Raw genomic sequence first — 23,122 nt, 5'->3', positions numbered from 1 at the left:
TGCAGGATGTCCAATTTCTCTTTAAATGACAGAGCTTTCTTCTCGCGAGACATAGCTTCTTGCAATGTGGCAAATGTACGACAACAAGAGCATGGCTTCGAGCACAGCAGCAGCAGAAGCAATGCCAGCCCCCAAAAACACATGGATGAAAGCGTCACCTCCTCAACCAGCAGGCCTCCCCCACCAGCATCATCTGTACTCTACAGCGAAGGCAGACAAAGGCGCATCAGGGCCTCCGAGATTGCGCACATTTAAACGGCACATTTAAGCGCACCATCTCAGAGGCTATATAAGGCACATATCAGAGGCTATATAAGGTTCTGTTCCGCGGCCAGACAGGAGGCAGTCTGTGGGGTGGCATCTATTCGTATCCCATGCCGCAGGGCAAAAATCTATTCGTAACAACCGCACTCTAGCATCTTATAGGCTAATGGGCCTTGGCTGGGGCCACTGAAAAATTCGTAATGCCAAAATTCTACTGTAGTGTTAAATGTCACCATTTACTGGACAAATTAATATCTCTAAGAAGCTTCAACAAGAGGTGAAACATTTCCCATCTGAAAATTCAGTGTCCCTCGGGGAAGACAAATCCTTCTCAAGTTGTAAACGAAGCCAGTCTATGTTTCAACCCTTCGAGAAGTCTTCCGCTCTGACAAACTGAGCAATGTTTCAGTTACTGCAAGCCAGCACTCCAGGCATTCTAGCAGGGATTTGGGCTGGACATCAGCCGAAAGCACATTTCTTTCATATTTAATTTTCTTGCAGACAGCGGTCATTTTCAAGAGACATGCATGCACTAAATTGCAAGTGTTCCCGAACGAATTCACACGGAGGCCAGTGATTTTGCAAGTGGCATTTCCAGGCTTCAGAAACACCTGACCAAATGAATGCGATATCTGATGAACCAGGCAGTCAAAGCTGAAAAGCAAGAAATGCACTGTGCACACATATCAAATGTGTGTCACCTGAAACAATGATCAGTAAAATTGCAAGAGGGAGCTGAGCTCCCCAAAAACATAGGACGGGTTAACACGGGGTAGAGACTCACTCTTCCACAATGGACTTTGCTGCAGCCTGTGCCACTTCCAGGGAGTGTGGGTTGCACTTGGTCCCATGCCACAGGTACATGCGCCCGGTGGAGCGACTCAGCAGCAGGAAGGAGCCACGGCTACGCAGGTTCTCGACACCAACCGGTGTTTCCACCAGAGCTGCCTCCAAGGGGCACTCGCCACGAACCACAAACATGCGCCAGTCTCCTACAATGGGGGCAACACCACTTGACGAGGGAGGTCACACTACCCAGACAACACTTCAGCATTGTGCCGGTGACAATTTATTCACCGTTTGCTTGATTTGTTGGCTGATAAGGTGCATGATTAGCCAAGTGAATGAGTGATTATGTTTTAAGCCTCAGAGCTACATCTGGGCTATGAGGAACGTCACAGTGGAGGGGTGTGCATCAAATTTGCCCACCCAAAGCTGTTCAAATGGGTGGTTAGGGCAAAAAAATCAAGACAAGCTGAATTGGTAGATTAATCTTGCTCTAAAACATCCAAAGCATCATTCAAGCATCACATCAAGAATAGAGCTTTCGTAAGAGAGAAAACGAAGTAGGCAAAGAAAAGGATTAGAGCCATTCCTGTGAAAATACAGCCCCTGATGTCTATGTCCTGCTTAAAAATTAATATAACCAATCCTAAATATATCAAACTCAAAGGAGATTGCGAAATGGTTTAATATATCAATAATTCAAAATCTAAAATATGCCTATCTGGAGCCTCTCCAAGACCTCCACACGTCTGACAGTTTCCCCCAAGATCATAAAATTTGCTTCTCTTTGCCAATTTGCTTCTCTAACGCCATGTCAAACACATAAAACGACTTATTTTTTGCTCACGAATGTTGCTAGTTGTTTGCACTGCTTAATGGTCTGATATACTGATTGCAATGCTAACCCTAAAAGCCTGTGTCCCCAGGCACGAGACCCCAGTGCACCTTGCGTGTATCAAAGTGAGTGCTCGTTGTGCATTTATATCCAAGACAAGGTCGAAATGGGTGCATCATGGATGCAAGCTAGCCTGTATAGATACAACATATGCTACTATCAGTGCAATTGCGCGGTGAATCGCACGCGAGTGTGTCTAGCCACATGTACGTTACACTACTGTAATGGCAAAGAATGCCACAAGTGAAAAAAGAGGAAGAGAAGGGCAAGCAGAAGAATAGAGTAGCAGTGGGTCAGGGGAATAATTAGTTCTTGCTACAGCCGAGATTTGGGCGCGTCGTGGACCGCTTGGAACCCATTCAAGGCACCGAACTCCCATTACAATACCAACAATATGCTGCTGAAACAGCTTATAGTCAGATGTGGGCAATGGGCCCCATCCCCTCTTGTGTGCTGCTCCGCACTCAGACACCTTGCGGCTGGTATGTCTCTTCGTTCCGAGCCTTTCCCCTCCAGAATCCTAAAATACCTACCATTCTACGAAAGCCCTTGCTCACAAGACAAACCTGGCAGAGCAGCATCTCCAGTTCGGTATACCATGGCCGGCGCCACTGAGTGAAAAGATTGGACTGGGATTATTGGACTGGGAGGCCTTTTGAGTTTTTGTAGCAGAGTGGCGATCTGCTCCTGCCAATAATGAACAGCTGCAGTTTACATTACTGTACTTCAACATCACATTATCCTACAGCATTACACAAAGGACAGCCAAACTGTCAGAGTAAAATGGCTGTCTTTACTGCACCATTAAGCATGGAGGTGAGGCTAATCTGGGCAACAATGCGTCATGTCTTGAATGTGGGTTAACAGTAGCCCTTTTTTACTGTTTGCTACTCCAACCAACCTGAGTCAACAGCCTCCTCTTGCCGTTTTCCATTGTAGACAACCATCTTGCCCTTGAAGAGGTTCAAGAAGCAGGGTGGTTCCCTACCTTGCAAGACACGCACCTGCCAAAAAAAAAAAAAAATGAATGAATGACATATTAAGAAGCAAATTACATGTTTACATGGTATTACACTGCCAGAATTTAACAAGCATTTAGTTTTCAAGTCCCAGCCACAGTTCTCAATTTATGTACAGTTAAACCTCGAAATGACGAAGTTAGTAAAATATGCAATTTGCTTAGCTCATCGAAATTTATGCATTGAAATTTAATTTTTTATGCAAATACAGTCAGCGCTAACATTTTTTTATGTAAGGGGCTGCAAGTTTTCAGAATTATCGGACAATTGGAAAAAAATTTCAAATTAGAGAAAATCATTTTGTTAAGTTTGGAGCTGGCGATGAAACATACGATTTCTTGCAGTGTTGACGATATCTTCGGATAAGCGGTTCAAAGCGAAGTGAACCATGCTTTGACGTCTACTCCACCCCCACGGCTGATAGTGTTGCACACAGTGGAACAATGCTATAATGAAAAGCACTGGCAGCGGGGAGCAAACGCTTCATCCGCCTCTCGCTTCCAACGCATCTCTGAAACTCGAGATTATGAAACCTCCGGCACTAAACACGCAGGAAGGCACCCCTTAATTCGGAGCAATTTCTTTTATGCTTGACCGGAAATTTTGTTTAATAGCACCGGAAGAAGAGCATATACGCAAAGGTACACATTGTCCACAGTTGGCTTGTGGAGGAAGAAACCACAATTTCCATGCAAAGGAAAGTAGGGCAAATACGAGGACAGCCCAGGCTTGAAGGCGCCAGGACCAGGGCACAAGCATGGGAGGGAGGAATTCAGCAGCAAGACGGCAGAAATTCAGTCGTCAGAAGATGTCCCATTCTGCATCTAGATGAAGAATTTAACACGCATTGCATTTGTATCTCCACTTCTCGTTGTTCCCCACTTCAATCGTCACTGTATGTTTCCCAAGTTGCAGAATGTAGTCGTTCACCTTTTGCTGCTGCCAATCACCATAGCCACCGTCGAACGCTCCATTTCAGCCGTCAACCACATTTTGTTGCCAAAAGGAAGTAGCCTTCTCCCTAACCACATGAATAAGTTGCTGTGCGTCACCACTGAAGGCTCGGAACTGCCAGATGCCCAAGATGCCACAGGCAATGAAGGACATGATCGATTTTATCGAGAAAGTGGCGGGCAACCCAGGCAGATGCAACTGTTCAGAATATGGCCAAGAATGTGCACATATATTGTTGGAATATAGTTCTTTCTTAGTAGGATATCATAAGAAGCTGACAGACACCAAGGACAGCATAGGGGAAATTGCTTGCACATATTCATTGAATTAAAGCATCTTTCTTTAATTCAATTAATAAGTACAAGCAATTTCCCCTATGCTGTCCTCAGCGTCCGTGAGCTTCTTATGATATGACCAAGTAAAATCAGGCCCTCTGTTTCCCTTCTCATTTATAAGTACCAAGTACATAAAGTAGTGTCGCTCATACATATTGAAAGAATTGCAAGAAATTGTACTAAACGGGAAAACGTACGATTTGAAGCCACTAAAAATTTGGTACACCAAACTGATTGACATCTGCGTAATGTGAAGCGTTGCACGAATTGCTGCAGCATGAGATACCAGCATGAGATGCCAACGAGTGCCGAGCTGGTGGTAAGCGGCCCATGACAGGTGTCATTTTTGTGGCTTGGGCAAGCTCACATTACAGCTTCTCGAATTTGGCCTAGGTCAGCAGCATCTTCAAGTAGGGCGTTTCGGCGGGAAGTTTGGCACACCTACTCTGCAAAAATAATTGCAACTCAAGACAGCCACGCACCTTGAGTGGGTGGGGTGCGAGCGGCCCGAGACCTGCTTTGTTGTTTTCCTATTGCGTAGTGTTTTAAGACAATTAACAGGAAATAAAAACGTAATCAAGCACGTGGCCAACATTGGATTACAATGCCACCACAGTGAAACAACGCTTACTTTGTGGCATCTGGGTTATCACCTATTAAATGCATGCAGTACGCTTTCAACAGCACTACGCCACACACGCTGTGAAATAATAGGTAAAGATTAGGGATGTGTCAACACCGAATAGTACATTTCGAAATGTATATACAATAGAATCAAGAAAAAGCCAAATATCAAATCGAATATTGAATAACAGAAATGTTTTCAGAAAATTTGATGCTTACCAATTTTGGGCAAGAAAACACTACCATATATGCACTGGAGTCTCCAAGCATTGCATAACAAAAATGTATGGTCTACTCTCATTAAATGGGACACCAAATCAGCACTGACTACAGCTCAGTTCTAGTATATGAAGGTCTTGAAAAATTGTTTTTCATCAATAGAATTTCTGTGTAACAGGATCAAGTGCTTTTTTTTTTCCTCTGAAACTGACAAATGAATGATGTTCTGTTGTACTGAATACCAATGAGATTCTCTCTAATAGCGAATTGAACTTCCGGTGGGACGGAAGGGGGGCGGGGGGGGGGGGGGGTCGTTCAAACTTTCAGGCAGTGTTCAATGAGTCCTTTTGCAGGGACCTTGCAGTAGCAGACTTCACTCACTTCAAAAATTTGTCGGAGTAGCTTTGCTCAAAACATGGTCCAGACTGATGGCCCTTCACTAGCAGCAGGTGTTGGAGGGTTGTGTTGCACATTGATGAGTGGAATTCAGCCCTAGTTTTTCGCGCTGTGCTAAATATCTTCACACTCTGCGTTGCTATGCGGTATCACAAGCAAATCCAGCATCACCTTAGCAACTTGGTGAAACATCTTTTCCATCAGCGTTCTTCATTTTTCCAACCATAGACCACTGCCCGCCCCACCTTTCTTCATTCAGAATGTCCTCTGGAAGACCGTACAACTGTAGTGTGGCAAACTCAGCTTCAAGAGCATCTAAAGTGTCTTCAGCAGATTCACTGGAATCTCTGAGCAGCAGCTGAAGGAAACACTGAATAAAGAAACAAAGACTCGAGAGCGATGCCTGTGAAATAAATTTCCGGTTGGTCACCTCCGCATTCTTCAGAGTTGCGTTTCAGAGTTGCGTTTCAGAGTTGCGTCCACTTCCGTAGCGCTTCGCCTCGTCACATTTAGGAAACATTTTCCGTAGAAGAGGTCCAACGTGGTCGCTGACACTAAAGGGTAGGTTGTGTTCGATAAGGCATCCCGTAAACAGGCACTCCACACGTACGACACTGTTGTCGCAGTTGTTCCGGAGAAAGTTCACTATGTTGCCTTGCTGCCCAGCGGTGCGAACTTAGTTTTGATGCTTCGCCATGGAAACATGCAGTTTCAAGTCGCCTTCACCACCGTGAGACACGCTGACGTCGCATCCACACATTGTACAAAATGCAAAATGTTCTTTTCTTGATGTCAAAAAGCACGGAAATCGCAAAAACTTCTGCAAATACCTTTTCTTGGGCTTTGATAGCATCATGGCATCAAGGACATGAGGATTCTAACTTTACAAGGTGCACTGCACACAGACGGCCTAGTCAACACTAATCACACACAAGCAGCAGCAACAAGATGCGCCATGGAGAAAGGCATGCATGAAATGTAAGAGCTACATTGGCTCTGGCTTTGGTCGGCTTACTAGGCACCATAGTCGACTGCTTAGTCTATGGTACCGATGGTGCTAGTGCGGCTGCCGGTGATGCTGGCGATTACGATGTGGCTGTAGATGCTGCGGTGCCGGTTTCACAAAAACCATTATTGTGGGAACAGAGACCACTTCTCGGGAGATATAAGACAGTGTTCGTACAATCGAAAAGTTCAGTAAAAAATCGGGAGTCTCCCGGGCGAATCGGGAGGGTTGGCAGGTACAAGCAACCACATATTTATTTCATAGAATGTTTCGCATCCTAGTTCTTATTGTCCCAATTTTACGGCAGGTGGGTTATCGAAAGGTTAATCTGCACAACGAATGAAATGACTGTGCATCACACGACTCGATGACCACTTCGCGCGTAGCGACATGAACGGTAAAGAGCAGGTGCCATTCATGTCCTTTCATAGTCAGGCTCAGTATGATTTGCCACTGGTCAAACCTTATAAAATCTGGAGGTCATGGCAAGTTCCTGCGACACTCTGTTCACACAACTCCTGCACACTGCCATCCCATACACTCATTTGAGAGGCGGTTTGTTGGCTTTCTGAGTGTCACGCAGCTGCTGCAAACAGATCTGCGTCGATTCTGCACCAAACAGCAAGTTTAGTAGCAAACACACGATAAAGCAGTGCTGATTTAGCCTAATGGCCTAGGAAGTATGACCATGACGAAAATTCACCTCTGGCACACATGGCAACGAGCCGCAAGCCATGGCGGAATGTTTGCTGCTGATATGTTTGTATGCAGCTCGTCAGTGGTGATCGGTCCCGAGATCATACTTGCTGCTTAAATTGACAGCTGCTGAAGCAGCAGGAAGTTCGTCGCTGCTAATTCAACGCGATCCGCATGCCTATCAGTGGCTAATCGGCCCGATCTTTGCACATGCTTTCACACTTCACGAAATACGCACTGCTATCGCATTATAATTTTGACTAATCATTTTCAACCTGAACAAACTTTTCACCGACAAAGGTGGCCAATACGGCGGTGCCGCATGCGCGATCCGGCATTAGGCCGACGTTGGGGAGCACTTGCAGTATGGCTTCAGATTTCCGTGCCCCAGTGCTCAAATTTTAGAGGCCATGCTCGCAGTGATAAAGCCTGCTGATGCCTCAGCTGGGACAGCCCCTGTCTGCAGCACGCTCGAGGCTCCTTTTGCATGAAAAACTAATGAAAACACTCACTTGCTTTGTCAGCATCAAGTATGAAAGGCTCCACAGAGCACGTGACATGTGGCAATGCAAGGGTCTCCCCATCCAAAATATTCAATATTAGAAAAACCTAACAGTAGATATTCGATTGACGAGTCAAATTTGAATGTTCACTATGCAATTCAATTCAGTGATATTCAAGTATTCACACACCCCTAGTAAAGACCCTTATCGCAATAGCGTTGAGGCGATAGCTATGAGAGCGCAAACCCGTGAGGAGATCCGCTGGTACCAGAAGAGGAAACTCTGTGCATGCTTGCATTATCACGTGTCACGTTTAGGTGCATACAGTGGGAAAGCTACCATGGTGGGCACTTACTGCTTTCGATCGCACGTACCTAGCGCCTTTTGTTTACATGAGATCTAGTGGCCGCAAAACAAGTCATATGATCGCAGTATGGCAATGTACTGAATGTTGGTAGTGAAATATTGTGTTTTCAGGGAACATATTAACCGCTAAAAAGAAGCATAACTGTACTAGGTCATTTTTTGTCTTCTATAATGTGAACATTTGAGCCAAGAAATTGTACGAAATGGGATCGTATCAACGAGGTGTATCAGCAATGTGTGCGACACGAAATGGCTGTATATCTTGGTTTATGTTTCCTTTACTAGTTTAGTTATTGAGTGAATAGTCGCGGGATGTGCAATGTGTCTGTGCTTGTATATGTTCAACAAATTGTGTGTAGCAGCTGTAAATTGACGAGTCTATGTCAAGCTAATTGTCGTGGCCAATATGAAAGTGCCGATATACGCTTATCTGTGTACCTATGCCTCATTTACAGCAACAGTACAGCTACAGCATCTCATTAGTTCACATTAAAGACATGTAGCTACTTGTTAAATTGTCCATGTAAGCATTAACAAGCGAAGCTCTGTAGCCAAAGCATATTTCTGAATTATCGATTTACACCAGAATGCAGACCCATCGTGCACACGCAGTGAAGGTTGCATCCTAAAGACTAAAATTACATTGTGGGGTTTAACATCGTGAAACTGCACAGTGGTCATGAGAGAGGCTGAAGTGAAGGGCTCTGGCTCATTTCTGACCTCATGGGGTTGGTCATATAATGCGCACCCAAATCTAAGTACATAAGCATTACTGCATTTCATCCCATCAAAATACAATGGGCTCTCTTTAAACGGAACCTCAAGGGAACAGGGAAATTGGTTCCGTTTATCAGGAGTTACATTTACCGACAGACAAAGCTGAACACAATTGTATGAATAGAAAACCAACCAACCATGAGGATGGTGTTCCATTTAACAGGCAGTTCGGTTTAAGCAATTTCCGTTTATCGAGATTCAACTGTACACCCGCCAAGGCTAAGAGTCTAACCCTCGACTTCGTGCTTCGCAGCAGGTAGATTGCATCCCTATCCACCAAGGCCCATCAAGGTATTACTGAGAAAAATTCTGGGCACACAACACTTTAAGCAACATCGACAAGAACAATGACTATTACCGAAAAAAAAAGTACAGTCTTAAAAGTGGAGGAGCTTAAAGGTATCTGACTACACAAGAATGTCAGCCACTCACATGAGGTCCTCGTTCTTCATCCAGCTCAACAGTGAGCAAAGCGCAAGCCCCTTGCTCGGTAACTGTGGAATCCCGGCCGTGCCAGAAGAAGTAAACACATCGCTCCCGCCCTGCTGCCACATGTCGTGACCTCTGCCCTGACAAATGTCGTCCTGTTGCGAGAAAATAGTGACAATAGTTGGAACGCCAGGTGGCTCAACAATGCCACTTCTCAAGTTGTTTTCAAATAACTGACCGAGTTTCAGTACTATAGGGTATCAGCAATGTGTGCGACACAATATAGCTGTAGCCCATTGCATGCATATTCAAAGCAGATTTTACTATTAATTTCTTTAGAGCATGATGAAAACCAAGTAGCAAGGTTGAATTCAAATCAAAATGGACACTTGGGATGTGAATGTAGGTTGTGGCACCGTCTTGAAGCAATAATAGTATGAGCAAGTGGAAACTGAGAGCAATCTTTACTGATGAAATACAACTTCATTACGGACATTCCAATTCTGGCAAGTATTGCAGGCAGTCTACATTGAGAGCCAAGTCAGCTTTCAGCCAAAGTAATGGAACACATCCAAGAAAACCAAATAAGATCACATATTGCTATTCTTAAAACTTTTCTATTTTGAGCGTGCACCAATGAAAACTGTAGCTTAGTGATTACGTTTTCTTGTGCACAGACATTTACACTGAGTTTCCAAGCATTCTGCTAGGCTGCCATCTCGTTTGGACAGCAAAGTAACCTACAATTTTTTTTTTTTTTTTTTTTTTACTTCGATGCTGTCTTCGCGAAGCTGTCTTTTGTGCTGGCTGCTGTCTGCTTAGCTATCTATTTAGCAGTCTACTTTGAGCATTGGAACACAACCTATATCAAAGCGACTGTAGTGCAGTCTTGAATCTAATTTAGTTACCTTCATATGCGCCTTGCAAAAGAATGCACATCACAGATTCATTATTTCATGTATTGATTGAGCAATGAGAGTACGAGAATTTTGAGTGCAAACTTGAAGTCTCAAGCTTCAAGAACTCTCACACTCCTGCGCATAAAGGAAAGTAAAACAAAAAAAGCTTTGACAGTTTACCAGTTTGTGATACAGCATACTGCCACCGAACAACGTAGGTGTCGCCACTGTAAAACTGGCCATAGCTCGACTCCGGAAGTGTCCTGTGCTCATATTCCGTTATATGCCAAACCTGAAAAAGTATGAAATTGATAAATTTTTATCAATATAAAGTGAGCACCATTTTACTAGCATGGCAAGTCATTTATATATTGCACTTTGTCACCACTTGGTTAACAAAGACCACAAAGACTGACCAAAAACATCTTGTACTTCACAGTACAGTGGAATCCTGGTAATTCAAATTGATGGATAATTTAAACTGACTGGCTGATCTCGGCAGAGTCATATGTACAGTCAACTTCTATTAATTCGACCTCAACAGGACAGACAAAATTGGATTGAATTATCCGGCGGCACAAATTAAACAGGATGCAGAAAAAACAAATATACTGCCGATTTATTTGGTCGTATTTGTCCAATACTAACAAGCCCCTGAATCAAATGGTCGGCCACTTTCTGTGTGTCCAAAGCAGTAAAGTAACATAAAAATTCCATTAAAGCTCCTAAACGAACAACCTAACGTGCACCTGATTTTTGTATCACGAAAAATTGTTGCACAATAGTGGTCAGTTTCCGAAAATCAGCTTCACCACACAATGTTAAGTCAGCTTCGCCACAATGCATTAATATTATGCAAACAGGAAGCGAACATAGCGAAGGCGGTTTTGGTTTTTATGTCTGATTGCATCACATAGGCTTTTTAAGGAAGACTCGTTTGAATAGTAATAAAACATTGTGAGCTACGGTTACTTAAACATTTTCCTAAGGCGGGCCGAAAATAGGAGTTTTTTTTACCTCCACCCAATAAAACTTCCTGAAAAAAAAATTTGCAATCCTTACACTAGTAAATACGGTATATGCATGCGTGCTGCAAAGCACTTACCAGTTATTTTGGCCAATTGTGGAATAAAATAGACTTGTTTTCTAGCAAACTAGATATTTCGGACTTTGCTGAAATGTCTTGGCAGCCCCTGCCAAATCCATATTAGCATTCAGCTACCATATGTACCATTCCCGTTATCGAGCACAATATTCAAGGGGCTCCTTTTAGTTCGAACTGCGCTTCCTGCTAATAATTCTCCGGTCCTCTTGCAGTTAGAATTAATGAGGTTCCACTGATGCTTCACGGGCATATTTTCATTGACATTCTCACTTCAGAAGTCAATCTTAAGGACAAGGAGTTTTAAATGTAACAGCAGCCTACTTTTATCAAGGCTCTGCCACACAAAAGTTTCAAAGGTTACCTTTATTGCCAGTGTGTTTATGTAGTACTGTCTGCGTTCAAGAGAGTCGTAGTACTCAAGCCCTCGTCCCAAATGGGAGCCTGAAAGTTCAAGGTCTGGTTCGTTGGGAAGTCTTTCCAGCAGTTCCTTGGCATCACAAGGCTTCAGTTCCGAATCAAGAGATTCAGCCTGCAATGTATATATAGTGCAAATATTTGTATTAGCAAAACTGCCCATTCTTATCTCACTTGAGAAGTAAGCAAATGCTTAGTAACTGCAGTAGAATTAGTGACACATGAACACTTAAAAGTGCAGACCAATGCTTGAAAACACTGCGCAGTCAAGTAGAAGCTTGGGCTGTGCGAATATTCATAGATTTCAAATAACGAATTCAACATTCCCCTATTCGATTCGGTCTTCAAGTGGAATAGTCATACGAATATTTTCCGAATAGCTTTTGCATAGTTTACTTCCTCAAGTGCGTACGATAAACAGCACTGGAGCAAAAGTTAAATTTCATCCCAGTAGTTGTAGTAGACAAAACGAAACAAGTCGCATACTGGAGCACAATATGCATTCCTGAGGCAGCCAGACATTTCCTTATAAAATTCTATCATCCTGCACTTTGATGAGTCCTGAGTATACAAACAAATTGCTTATTTTATTTATTCCCACAGCTCAATTTAAACTCCTCATAAACAACACTTCATAACTTAAAAGTAGAGGTGCGTAATACCGAATAGCAGATTTCGAATTGAATATCGAATCAAGAAAGAAGAATGTTAAATTGGATATAGAAACATTTAGCAAAATTCAATGCTTGCAAATTTTTGGAAACACGGTGCTGCAAATTTTCAGGAGTCTCCTAGCATTGACTAACAAAAATGTAGCAAGCCATCAGTAGCCTAAGTACATGGAAATCAAGATATACAGTACAGTCTACTCTTATTAAAGGTAACATCAAATTAGTATGCCAGCACTGATTACAGCTCAGTTGTAGTATATGAAGATCTGGAAAATTTTTTTTATCAATAGAATTTCTATTAGAAGCATCACATGCCTTTTTTCCTCTGAAATGGATGAATAAGTGGTGTTCATTTTGTACTGAACACCAATAATGTTCCAAGTTGAATAGTGAACCTGCGTTTTGCGGCAACCTTTTATTTATTGTGTGCAAAATTTTACTGTCCAGTTTTTCTCCAATATACAGAAGGGTTGTCCAAATTTACCGCAGGTAGCTTATCATAAGGACAATCTACACAATCGACGAAATGACTGCGCATCACATGACCCAATCACTGTTCCGTGCACAGCAGCACCAACGGTAAAGAGCAGGCGTCGTATGCGCAGTTTCATTGTTAGGTTCAGCGCATGATTTGCCACCTGTCAAAGATTCTTAAATGTAGAGGGCCGACATCGGGGAGCATTCTCAGTGACAAAGTCCACTACCGCATCAGCCAGGGTGGCCTGTCCATGGCACGCTCAGCGCTCCATTTACACCAAAAACAGTGAAATGCTCGCTTGGGTGGCATCGAGCGCAAGGGGCTCCGTGGCACACGTGACGTGTGCCCTTGCACGAGCCTCCACATCAAATATATTGAAATCTCAGAGAGAATATTTAAACGTTCGCTATGAGTTTAGATTCAGTTATATATTTGAGTATTCACACATCTCTACTTATGTTATAATAGAAGCTATATAGTCAAAACTGCTGTTTTCTTACTCATACTTATTGAAGCAGTTAGTTCTCATCAAAATCAATGTCATTTTAAATTTTCATGGTCCTTTGACATTGCATTCATGAACAAGTTACATCTGAGGCTGTGTGTCATTCTAATTAAGTGCACTTTTAATCTAAAAATGATAGAAATATTCGACAAATGGTAAAGCCCCTTCAAGAATCCCACAACTCCATAAAAGAAAAGAGCAGAGCAAATGAGATGCACGCAGTGAAACGTGGCTGAAAGGAACACACCTTGCTATCTTCCTGTGCTTTGTTTTTGACACGGATCAGTTTGGCATCATCTGGCCAATCGAGGAACTTTTCCTTGAACAGAACAGGCTCCATGTGCTGGTTCACCTTGGCAAACAATGTCCAGTTGGGCCGCACATCACTTGCCATGGACTTCTGTTCTTCAGGCCCTGGAAGGGGTGAACAAGGAACGAGTCTTCATGAAAGCCTTATGCAGAAATGAGCTTTTGGCTGTGCAATTTCTATGCACCAAAGTTGAACGAAAGTTCATTTCGTAAACCTAAAATGGTGAAGGTCGTGTACATTTTGATGGATTAGGCCTAGCAATTGGCTAAAGTGATGAGACATTGAGGCTTATACTTATACACAGGCGAACTGAAGTCCTTTTAAGCAAGCCCCTTTACTTTGCACTGAAGGACACCTTACAGAAAGGAGTTTTGCAGTAGACACAATACGACGCAGTCTCCTTTATGCAGACACAGCTGCCCCAGCGAAGTATGACGATTTGAGAATGGTGACATTTGCGACAGGGCCTGTTGTGCGCATTTCAAAGCACGTTTGCAATAAAAGTTCACTGCAAGATAAACTGGCTGTCTGTTAACTACAAGAAACATTTCTTGAAGCAATGAAATTACCACGAAGATTATGAAGTGTTCTGACAACTTTTCTTTTGATAAGCTGCACACGAGGCTAAGCCTTTATACCCACAAAGTAGTTTGGATGTCTCCTTTTCCACTTGCCCTTGCCAGAAAGGATATACTCCTTTGTCTTTTGGCACCTCCTGAGAACATCTTTCTGGTAGATGTCCCTTGATTAAAAGAACTTGGGAGTGCCCATGTGTCATGAGTACAGCAAATTCCAAAAATATCGAACCAGGCTATATCGCATTATAGCCTCTATCCAACATTTGCAAAATCCCCTTGAAAATCCCATGCAAAAGTATAGAAATGTACTATGCATACATTGAACTCCTGTTCACTGACACATTCGATACACTTGCAGGGGCACATAGATGCGATCACTTCTCCTGTCGTCGTAAACATTTAATGTAGACAAATTTGAAATGGCACTCTTTTGGCAGATGCTGCCAAACAAGAGACTGAATCTGAAGGGCAGTACATGCCCCAGAAGAAAAATGAGCACGGTGTTCAGTTTTGCTCACTTCACATATGAATGGCTCATGCGAACTGCAGCTGTTCGTTATAAGCAAGAGGTGACCACCACTGCTTCAAGAAAGCAAAAGGCCTTCCAGTCCGGTATGCACTCCACAAGAAAGCATGGATTATATTGGAATTTATCTGCAAGAGGCACCAATCACAGTATGCCAAAACTGAAAATGCTGCACCGGTGGGTTTGTTGACGAGGGCTTTCCACAAGCAGCATTTTAGGATTCCACGAGTGACCAAAACAAATATAACCCCAACCTCCACTTGGACAGATCTTTACATTAGAGTTCAGATTTAACAAAAACCACCCCAAGCCACATCTGCACTTTGAGAAAAGAGCCCCACTGCAACAGCAGCATGCAAGACTCGCCGCTGTGCAATTTGTAGGTTGCACTGAACATGTTTCATTCGCATCACCTCAGTTGCATGCGAGTGGGAATGAACTCTGAAGTTCTGCAAACTGAGAGCCACTTTTGAAACTAAGAGCGCGTGTGTAGTAAAAAAAAAAAAAACTCTGGGGTTTTACATGCCAAAACTACGATTTGATAATGAGGCAACACCATAGTGGGGGACTGGATTAATTTCAACTACCAGGGGATCTTTAACGTGCCCCCACTGCAAGAGACACTGGTGTTTTCGCATTTTGCCCCCCATCAGCGTGTGTGTAGTCACCGCGCAGGTGCTGGAAGTGAAGGGCTGAGAACAAGGGATGTACCAGCTGTGAGGCATTGAAGTGCTGAATGGCACGCAAGAAGAGATGCACAGGCTTTTTAGGGCAGTCAAGAAGCAAGGACGACTAGTTCCAGCAGGAAGTCTGTCCCGGAACTCGACAACAGTCTGCCTGGCTCATTGATCTATGCATGACAATCGGCCATGTAAACAGTGTATTTTTCATACTATTATAAGAGACATGTGGCCAGGCACATTCATGCACATTTCGCAGTACAAGTGTGGCAAGTTCTGCGGTGGGTTCATTTCTACCTTATCTTGAATAATAATGAGCAACAAGCAGTTCGATGTATGAGAGGCGCACCACTGTCTCGCATCATGGCAATGCAGGTTATTACGATTAGTGTTGCAATCAGTATATCAAAGACCATTCTGCAGTGTGAGCAAGCTGCAACGTTTGTGAGGAAAAGCTAAGACAATTTTTTCACATTCTACGTGGCCTTGGAGAAGCAAATGCACGGGTTCCTGCTTTACATAATCTCTGGAAACTGTCCAAGATGTGCGATGAGCTCAGATAAGCTTCAGATAGGTATGTCTTATAGTTCGAATTATTGATATATCGAACTATTGCAGTATACCCTTCGAATTCGACATATTGGGGATCGACTGTATTACAAGTTTACATGCTATACTAGGGCTCTGCTGTTCCACCAGTTGAGCAAACAATGATGTCGACAGCCCCATCAAGCCTCTCAACATGCGGCACCATTTCTCAAGCAACAGCCAACTGTCTTCACAAATATGCAGTCATGTGCCAATCCACACACCATACCCATAATTACCGAATCTAACTACATTTTTTCCGATAAAACATGTCCAAAAATTGTGTGCACGTTAGAATTGAGTACGAGCCTAAATCTGTGTTACCATATCAGGGTGTCTACTAAGTTGACATTTCCAAATTCCCCGAGTTCTCCAGGTTTTACCAGAGTGCCTCTGCAAAATTCCTTGAGTGATGCAGAACTATGTTTTATGTCAAGACGGGTTGAAACAATGTCACCAGATGCTGTCACTCTCTAATAGCAAGCTTGCGAAAAAAATTGAAAAAAAGAATGACTTAATCCAGTTTGAATACTAAGGAGTTGTGTTTCTTTTATTCAAAAAGAGAATAAAGGGAGTGGTCAGTAAAATGCAAAGCAAATAAAATGTCTTCGAAAATAATTGCAAATCGAGTCTGACATTCTCAAATATGAATAAAAAGGAGATACATACAGAAGCAAATATTTTCGAATATGAGCTATTTCTATCAACTAATAGTAAGCTCAGTGGTATGAGGCCCAAACCTTGTCACAGTTCAGATTCTCTCTCAACAGCTCGTAAGTCAACCTCAAGTGTCTTGACATACTCTTGGCCCTCGCACGATCGACGCCTCACTGTTGTGTTTCACTGCTTTAAAGAGTTTATGTTGGTTTGGATGAGGGACACCTGCATCTCGGCATCAGCCAATACCGTTTTTTGAGCTCAAGCTTCTTCAAAACGACAGCAGCAGGCTTCCTTTCCCGTTCATTCAATGCATAGCTCCTTTCTGTTCTCGTGTTCCTTCCTCGTTTGCCCCAGGGACCATTTGAAGCATCTTTTTGGTCGGTTGTACAGTCAACGTCAGATTTTTCGAACTGCCTAGAGGCCGCAAAAATGCCCGAAAAGTTGGCCAGTTGGGAAAAATGAATGCATGTCTTTCATTGTCCTTAAGGGCTCAAACCGCCACAGGCACATTCAAAAAAGCTCTGAAGACCTGTCGGTACGCGTATTAGGCATATTGGTGCCCGTACTGTGACAGCAGATACCGGGTGCACGCGTGCGTGATTAAGGAATGCACACTGTGTCCCGTAGCAAAAGCCCCTTCCCACGCTTGTTATGCTTCACCGCAATACTTTTGTGTATGCTTCACCAAGTAACATTTCTGTATAGAGGCGAAGCTGACTTTCGGGAACCGGCATTATGCAACGCACTATGCTTTTCGAGCTTCGAAGCCAATCACGAAAACCACAAAGGCACAATCAGTGCCATTGCTGACAGAGGAAAATTCTTTCAATGAAAAACACGGTACCCAATGGCAGGAAGCTTATAAGCAAACGTAGAAGCTGCTGGGCCTAGTGTTGCCGCAGTGGTGGCTACGGTTGCAAGCGGATCTGTGTGCGAGGGCGCCAGTTTGATGCGGCGAGATAATCAAAACGGTAGCAGTGGTGGATTTGATTAATGGCGTTTCAGTCCAAAAAATCAAACTGCAAAGGGTAGTCTTGCATTCAAAATTGCAGACGTTCTGATATATTGACTCTATTGGGTACGTGATGGTGCCACGAAGCCGTCCGAATTATTGGGCATCCGGAAAGTCGGTCGTTGACTGTACACTGGCAACTCCTCCAGTCGACAACAGGGCATCAAAGACTACTCGTTACAATTCTTGTCAGTTACTTGAGCCAGGGCATTACCGCTACTTTCGTTCCTTTTCAATAAAATTACAGCTTATTTTCCCCGATAGAAGCACAAATTCTCCGAGTTTTTTCAGACTATTCAATATCCCTGAGAATTCCTGGTTCTCCCAGTATTGCTGGTTGGTAGACACCCTGCATATTGCCACTGGCATTTCAAAATGGCAGTCTTGTACACAGTTCGAGCCTAGCTGCCGTAGATTTCTCCATGGGTTGTACGTGTGCTTAGGCAATGCTTCGTTTGGCTTAGGCTAGTGCACCGTCATCTTCCCATTTTCTGCGTTTGCTCTTTCTGCATTTGCTCTATCAGCGTGGAAGTGCCGACTGCAAAGACATGTCGAGTTCATCACGATGCCGCATTTAAAAGGAAAGCGATCACTTGTGCGGAGACAGAAGGAAATCGGGTAACATCATGGGCGTTCGGAGTTCCCGAAACTTGCATGCGAGACTGGCGCAAACAGGAGAGGTGTTCTACACCGGCGGCTGCTACGTACGGCGCACCCGTGCTGCCCCTATCTTTAAAGTGATCTGTGACGGAGACAAGAGTTACGCATCTAGGCGCACCGCGCTGTGTTCTCGTCACTTAGTTCACTTCGAAGAGAGGATACAAAAAGGTCAATTCCTTGGTTCCTGCCACCACACCTCCTCACTCCAGCGGTTAAAATGTTTCTGCAGTCATTGAGTGAGACGTGTTCATGTTTGCTTGTGCACACGTGACACCGTGCTTGTTGATTTAGTTCGTAAGCGAATGTCTAAAAGTTTATACAACCTATAAAACTACTATCCTTACTTTTCGTATAGCTGTCTACTAATTTGCTATCGCAATCGATGCTTCGCCTTTTGGGTGAAACTGACATCTTTAATTTATCCTAACTTCAGTGCGTTGGCAGTAAATATTTTGTTTTTTCCAAATAAGAGAAAGTTTTATTTCTGTATGAAAGAATGAGGGGCGTGGTACTGTAAAGGACTTTTTTTAGTTCATGGCAAATGAGTGCACGTTGCAATCGAGGGCCTTTTTTTTTTGCCTTTCTTTGGTCACAGAAAACAGGTGCGCGTTACAATCGAGGGCGCATTAGAGACTGAGTAAATACGGTATGTATGATTCATGTATCAATTATGATGTCAAATGTGTTTTAACCCAAAGAAATTCACATGAGGTAGCCTACATGTGCATTTAAGCGGCTATCTATGGCAATACTGTTCTAATACTAAAAGACACATAAATCGATTAATGCACATTCAGTAAATTCAGTCATTGAGTGGACATGAAACCTTCACATGCCAAACTTCACATCTTACACTACAAATAGTGGGCATAATACCCCAAACAAGCCTTACCAGCTCTTGGAAAGAGTGGGTTGATGTCACAGTCCGAGTAATTAAAGCCTGCCTTGCATTGCTCTTCAGCCAGTCTGACAGAGAGGTCTCGCATTTCACTGGGGACAAGCTTTCCGAGCCACACGTAGACTTCACTTCCAAAGTTGAACACGTAAGCCTGCATGACAAAAATGACAAAAGTCAACAGAAGAAACCTGATATGGTGGATATTCTTGCTATGCATGCATGAGGTGTCGTAAGCATAATATTATCCAATATTGTATTTTTAATATTCATATTTGCTTCGAAAACTAGGTATTCGAAAATTTTTGAATATTCAGTTGGACACAAATATTTGAAAAAAATCAAATATATTGCTGGCTGTGCGACAGCAAACACGGTTCTTAGCATTTGCTTCAATCTATTATAAGAATGTGTCATCTAAATTATGTGCTCAAAATAATTTCGTGCTGCTGGTGAAATTTCACCTGCAAAGCACGCTTAGCTACTGGATGTCTCAGCTTTGGGGGGAAAGCCAGCCTCTCAGTAACAAGGGGCATGAGTTTGCAGAAAGCGAGGGAGCACTCTTTTGCAGCGTCAATCCGAGCTCATTGTTGACAGCAACTTCAATGAGTAACCGTTGGCACAGGGTCAAATGCATCCGAGTTTACAGGTATTTGATTATGTAGATTAAGACACAGGCTGACATGAACAGACTGCCAGGGAAGCTACTCAATTTTTTTAGTTAACGTGAGCAAAATACACACTTTTAGTATAACAGCTTACTACTCTAATCTTTTACCACTGACAATGTAATTTTGACGTTCCAAGATGTTAATATAACCAAACCTGTTTTTAAATACATGTGCATATCATTAATTGATAATGATTCAATATTCGAAGCTAAGTATTCATATTCGATTCGTATTCAAAAATTTCTATATTTGCACACCCCTACCAACTAATTACCGACACTATGATAAAGATAAGCACTAATTTGCAATGTTCCCTAAAGAATAACACAACTCATTCGTTACTTCATTTCTTAGAGCTGTGTTCACTGTAGTGGCCTTGCTGAAACAAAGATGCTCAAGAAACGTGAAAAGGTACGTTTCCAATGAACCACATGCGTTATTAGGTGGTACTTGCCTTGTCAGGCTGGAGCATTTCAACTCGCGGCTGCATGCCCCAGTATTTGTCGTACGGAACTAGAGCATCTCCTTCCACAGTGTACACCATGTTGGTGTCGACAACAGCCGCTTCAAACCACTGAAAAAGCCAAGGTAACAGGAGAATAGTAATCGATTATTTCCGTGTGCAGTGGTTACTGCTTACTCGACAAGTTTCAATTCCTTGCACTTCAGTATCTAGAAAAAGAATACAAACTGCGCCTCCTCTATGCCAATCGGCCTTGTAAATAGATTGGTCACTAAATACTTAAAGGCAGGCCAGCAGAAGTGAAAGAAGGAAAGGTCAAAGGCTACATATTTGAGCACTATAAGCTTCACGAAGTCAAAATTAATTTGCTGAGCATCGGTCATAAAACTACTTTGGCCTCACCAAGTCTTCACCAGGATCGCCAGCAGGGTTGCAGTTATCAGCAGTACCTCCAAGCAGCTTGAAGAAAGCTTGGGCCTCTTTAGAGTTGTCCTCTTTTTCGTCGTCTATGATCTTGACCTCTGAGGTTCCTTTGAAGAGCAGGTCCTTCTTGGACTGTATACTTTGGGCCACATCAGTTGCCTGTTGATATTTAGGAAGTGCAGCTAAAGAAAACTTTCACAGGTTTTCAGGCATCATATAACTTATGCTTTATTCTAGGTCAAAAGTGTAAAAGGATTTTAAAATATTTCATTTTCATGCTTTGCAATCTCATTGTTCTGTGCTACCATTGCATACACACCATTTCTGAAAGATGTGCAAAAGGTTTCACAGGATGGTTGCGAGTGTGTAATGTGAATGCTTAAGCGTTAGCTAGCTGTGGCGCGGGTTAGGTACTTTCACTCACGATCTAGAGCCCCAAATGTGCTCCTCGTCCCTGGAGACTGGGCACAATAGGTGTGTTCTGCCACGAGGCAACTAAGCATAGCATCGATGTAATAGTTTAGCGGAAACCCGCAAGGAGAAGACTGTGAGGCTTTTCTTTCAAGGAACCTGTATAGGTTTCCTTCGTAGCACTTAGCTACATTTGTGTAGATGTCTCATTTTCCCTTTATTAGGCATAGCGTTGACGGTGCATCCACTTTGTCGTTTTTGAAAGCAAATCTACTCTATGTCTCAAAACCCTCTAACCTCAGCATGCACGTCCTGCATGCGCTGTCATTAGGGAATACACTACCACTTCCACGATACTGTGGGCATTGTTGGTGTATTCGATCACCCGTTGTGCATAGAGGGCAACACTCATCTGGTGCTGTTGAAGGGAACAAACAGTTATCTAACTGCCAGAGGCGTAGCAACAGGGGGGGCCGGGGGGCCGTGGGCCCCGGGTGCAAGGGGCCAGAGAGGGGGGGGGGGGGGGGGGGCGTGTCAGATACGTCTGAAGACACCCCTCTTTCCACCGGCTACACCCGGGGAGGAGGGTGACAGAAGACCTATGGGCCCCGGGAGCCAGACGACCTAGCTACGCCACTGCTAACTGCCCATTGGTGGAACTGCATGTGGCATTACTTGCGATTTCTCCAATGGAAGCACCTTCTGGGATGCTCAAAGAGCACTTTCAATCGTGCATGCGCAAAGTCTCCTTTGCAGACTCCACCACCGACAACACCAATGACATGAAATTGAGCAATGAGCTAAAAAAAGCCGACGCCAGAGTCCTTCAATACTTTTCATCTGGTCATGAAACTTCCCCGAAAGTTTCATATAGGGACAGAAGGTGTCACCAGAGGTGCTGGCCTAAGTAGAACATGAACAATCTGTCATGCCAGATGGCCGGGCTGCAAGATCATGCAAGTCTTTCACAAGGAAAGGTGCCTCTACCACATTTCTTTCAGCATGTTTGTAGAGTGAACGTGCAACAGGAACTTTTGGCAAAATTTAATGTGCTATGTGTTTGTGTTTAAATTATACACGGCACCGTTTTACGATTCAAGTCACCCCACCTCCCCCCTAGTAGCGTTCCTTGCACAAAAGGCTTCGTTTGGTTGTCTCTATTTGCACTTTGTCTTGTTAGTCGGATAAGTCAGTTATATCTGGTTAGCTAGTTCAGTGTGGTAGTTTATAGCTGATTGGTGGGTAAGTTAATGATATTTGCTTAGTTACTATAGTTAGCCAGTCATTAATGAATTTTGTTGTTTCAGTTAGATAACTTGGTTAATCAGTTGGTTAGCTCATTTAGTTAGCTTAGTTGGTGTATTAGTCATTATGTAATTAGTTTACAAGTTGAGTTCTGTCACTGTAGTTATCAAGTTTAGTTAATGTAGTTGTTGGATAATTAAATTAGGTTGCTTAGTTACTAATCTGATAATTAGTTTAGTAATTACCTATTCGGATAGTTATTTCATGAGCTGGTTAGCCACATTAATTTATAAGTTCGTTGGTAATTAGTTTAGTAATCAGTGAGAAGTTTTGCAACTTGCTATCTAGTTTAGTAATTACTTATTTGTTTGGTTTGTTAATGAACTTGTTAGCTTTATTTCATAGTTGGTAATTTAGTAATAATCGTGATAAGTTTAATACTTTGGCAATTTGTTTAGTAATTAGTGATTAATTTAGTAATCAGCTGGTTAGCTTTGTTAGTTTCAATGCAGGTTATTGTTTGCACAATTACATAAAAGTGCGAAGTGAACTTGCTCTCTAGTCGGTTTCTAACGATGGAGTAGTCCACGTGTACAATTTGAATTGTGTATTAAGCCACTGTTGCAAATGCAGTTGAACGTGGAAATGAAACAAGGCAT

At 43.0% G+C, this 23,122-nt stretch overlaps 1 protein-coding gene across 2 annotated transcripts in view; it reads right to left on the bottom strand.

Moving 5' to 3' along the window:
• LOC126542256 (uncharacterized) overlaps positions 1 to 23,122 on the bottom strand; it is a 178,656-nt gene that overhangs the window by 23,682 nt on the left and 131,852 nt on the right. For both annotated transcript variants that reach the window (XM_055077125.2, XM_050189242.3), the window contains exons 22-30: positions 20,787 to 20,966; positions 20,376 to 20,495; positions 19,248 to 19,404; positions 13,589 to 13,755; positions 11,635 to 11,802; positions 10,349 to 10,460; positions 9,273 to 9,424; positions 2,847 to 2,949; positions 1,049 to 1,256 (exon numbers count right to left, since the gene is read on the bottom strand). In XM_055077125.2, coding sequence (XP_054933100.2) covers positions 1,049 to 1,256; positions 2,847 to 2,949; positions 9,273 to 9,424; positions 10,349 to 10,460; positions 11,635 to 11,802; positions 13,589 to 13,755; positions 19,248 to 19,404; positions 20,376 to 20,495; positions 20,787 to 20,966 — 1,367 coding nt within the window. The remainder of the gene's footprint in view (positions 1 to 1,048; positions 1,257 to 2,846; positions 2,950 to 9,272; positions 9,425 to 10,348; positions 10,461 to 11,634; positions 11,803 to 13,588; positions 13,756 to 19,247; positions 19,405 to 20,375; positions 20,496 to 20,786; positions 20,967 to 23,122) is intronic.

Source organism: Dermacentor andersoni, chromosome 2, assembly GCF_023375885.2.
Source record: "Dermacentor andersoni chromosome 2, qqDerAnde1_hic_scaffold, whole genome shotgun sequence".
Taxonomy (NCBI): domain Eukaryota; kingdom Metazoa; phylum Arthropoda; class Arachnida; order Ixodida; family Ixodidae; genus Dermacentor; species Dermacentor andersoni.
Note: the sequence above shows the minus strand (reverse complement) of the source record. Positions and strands in the feature narration are given on the sequence as shown.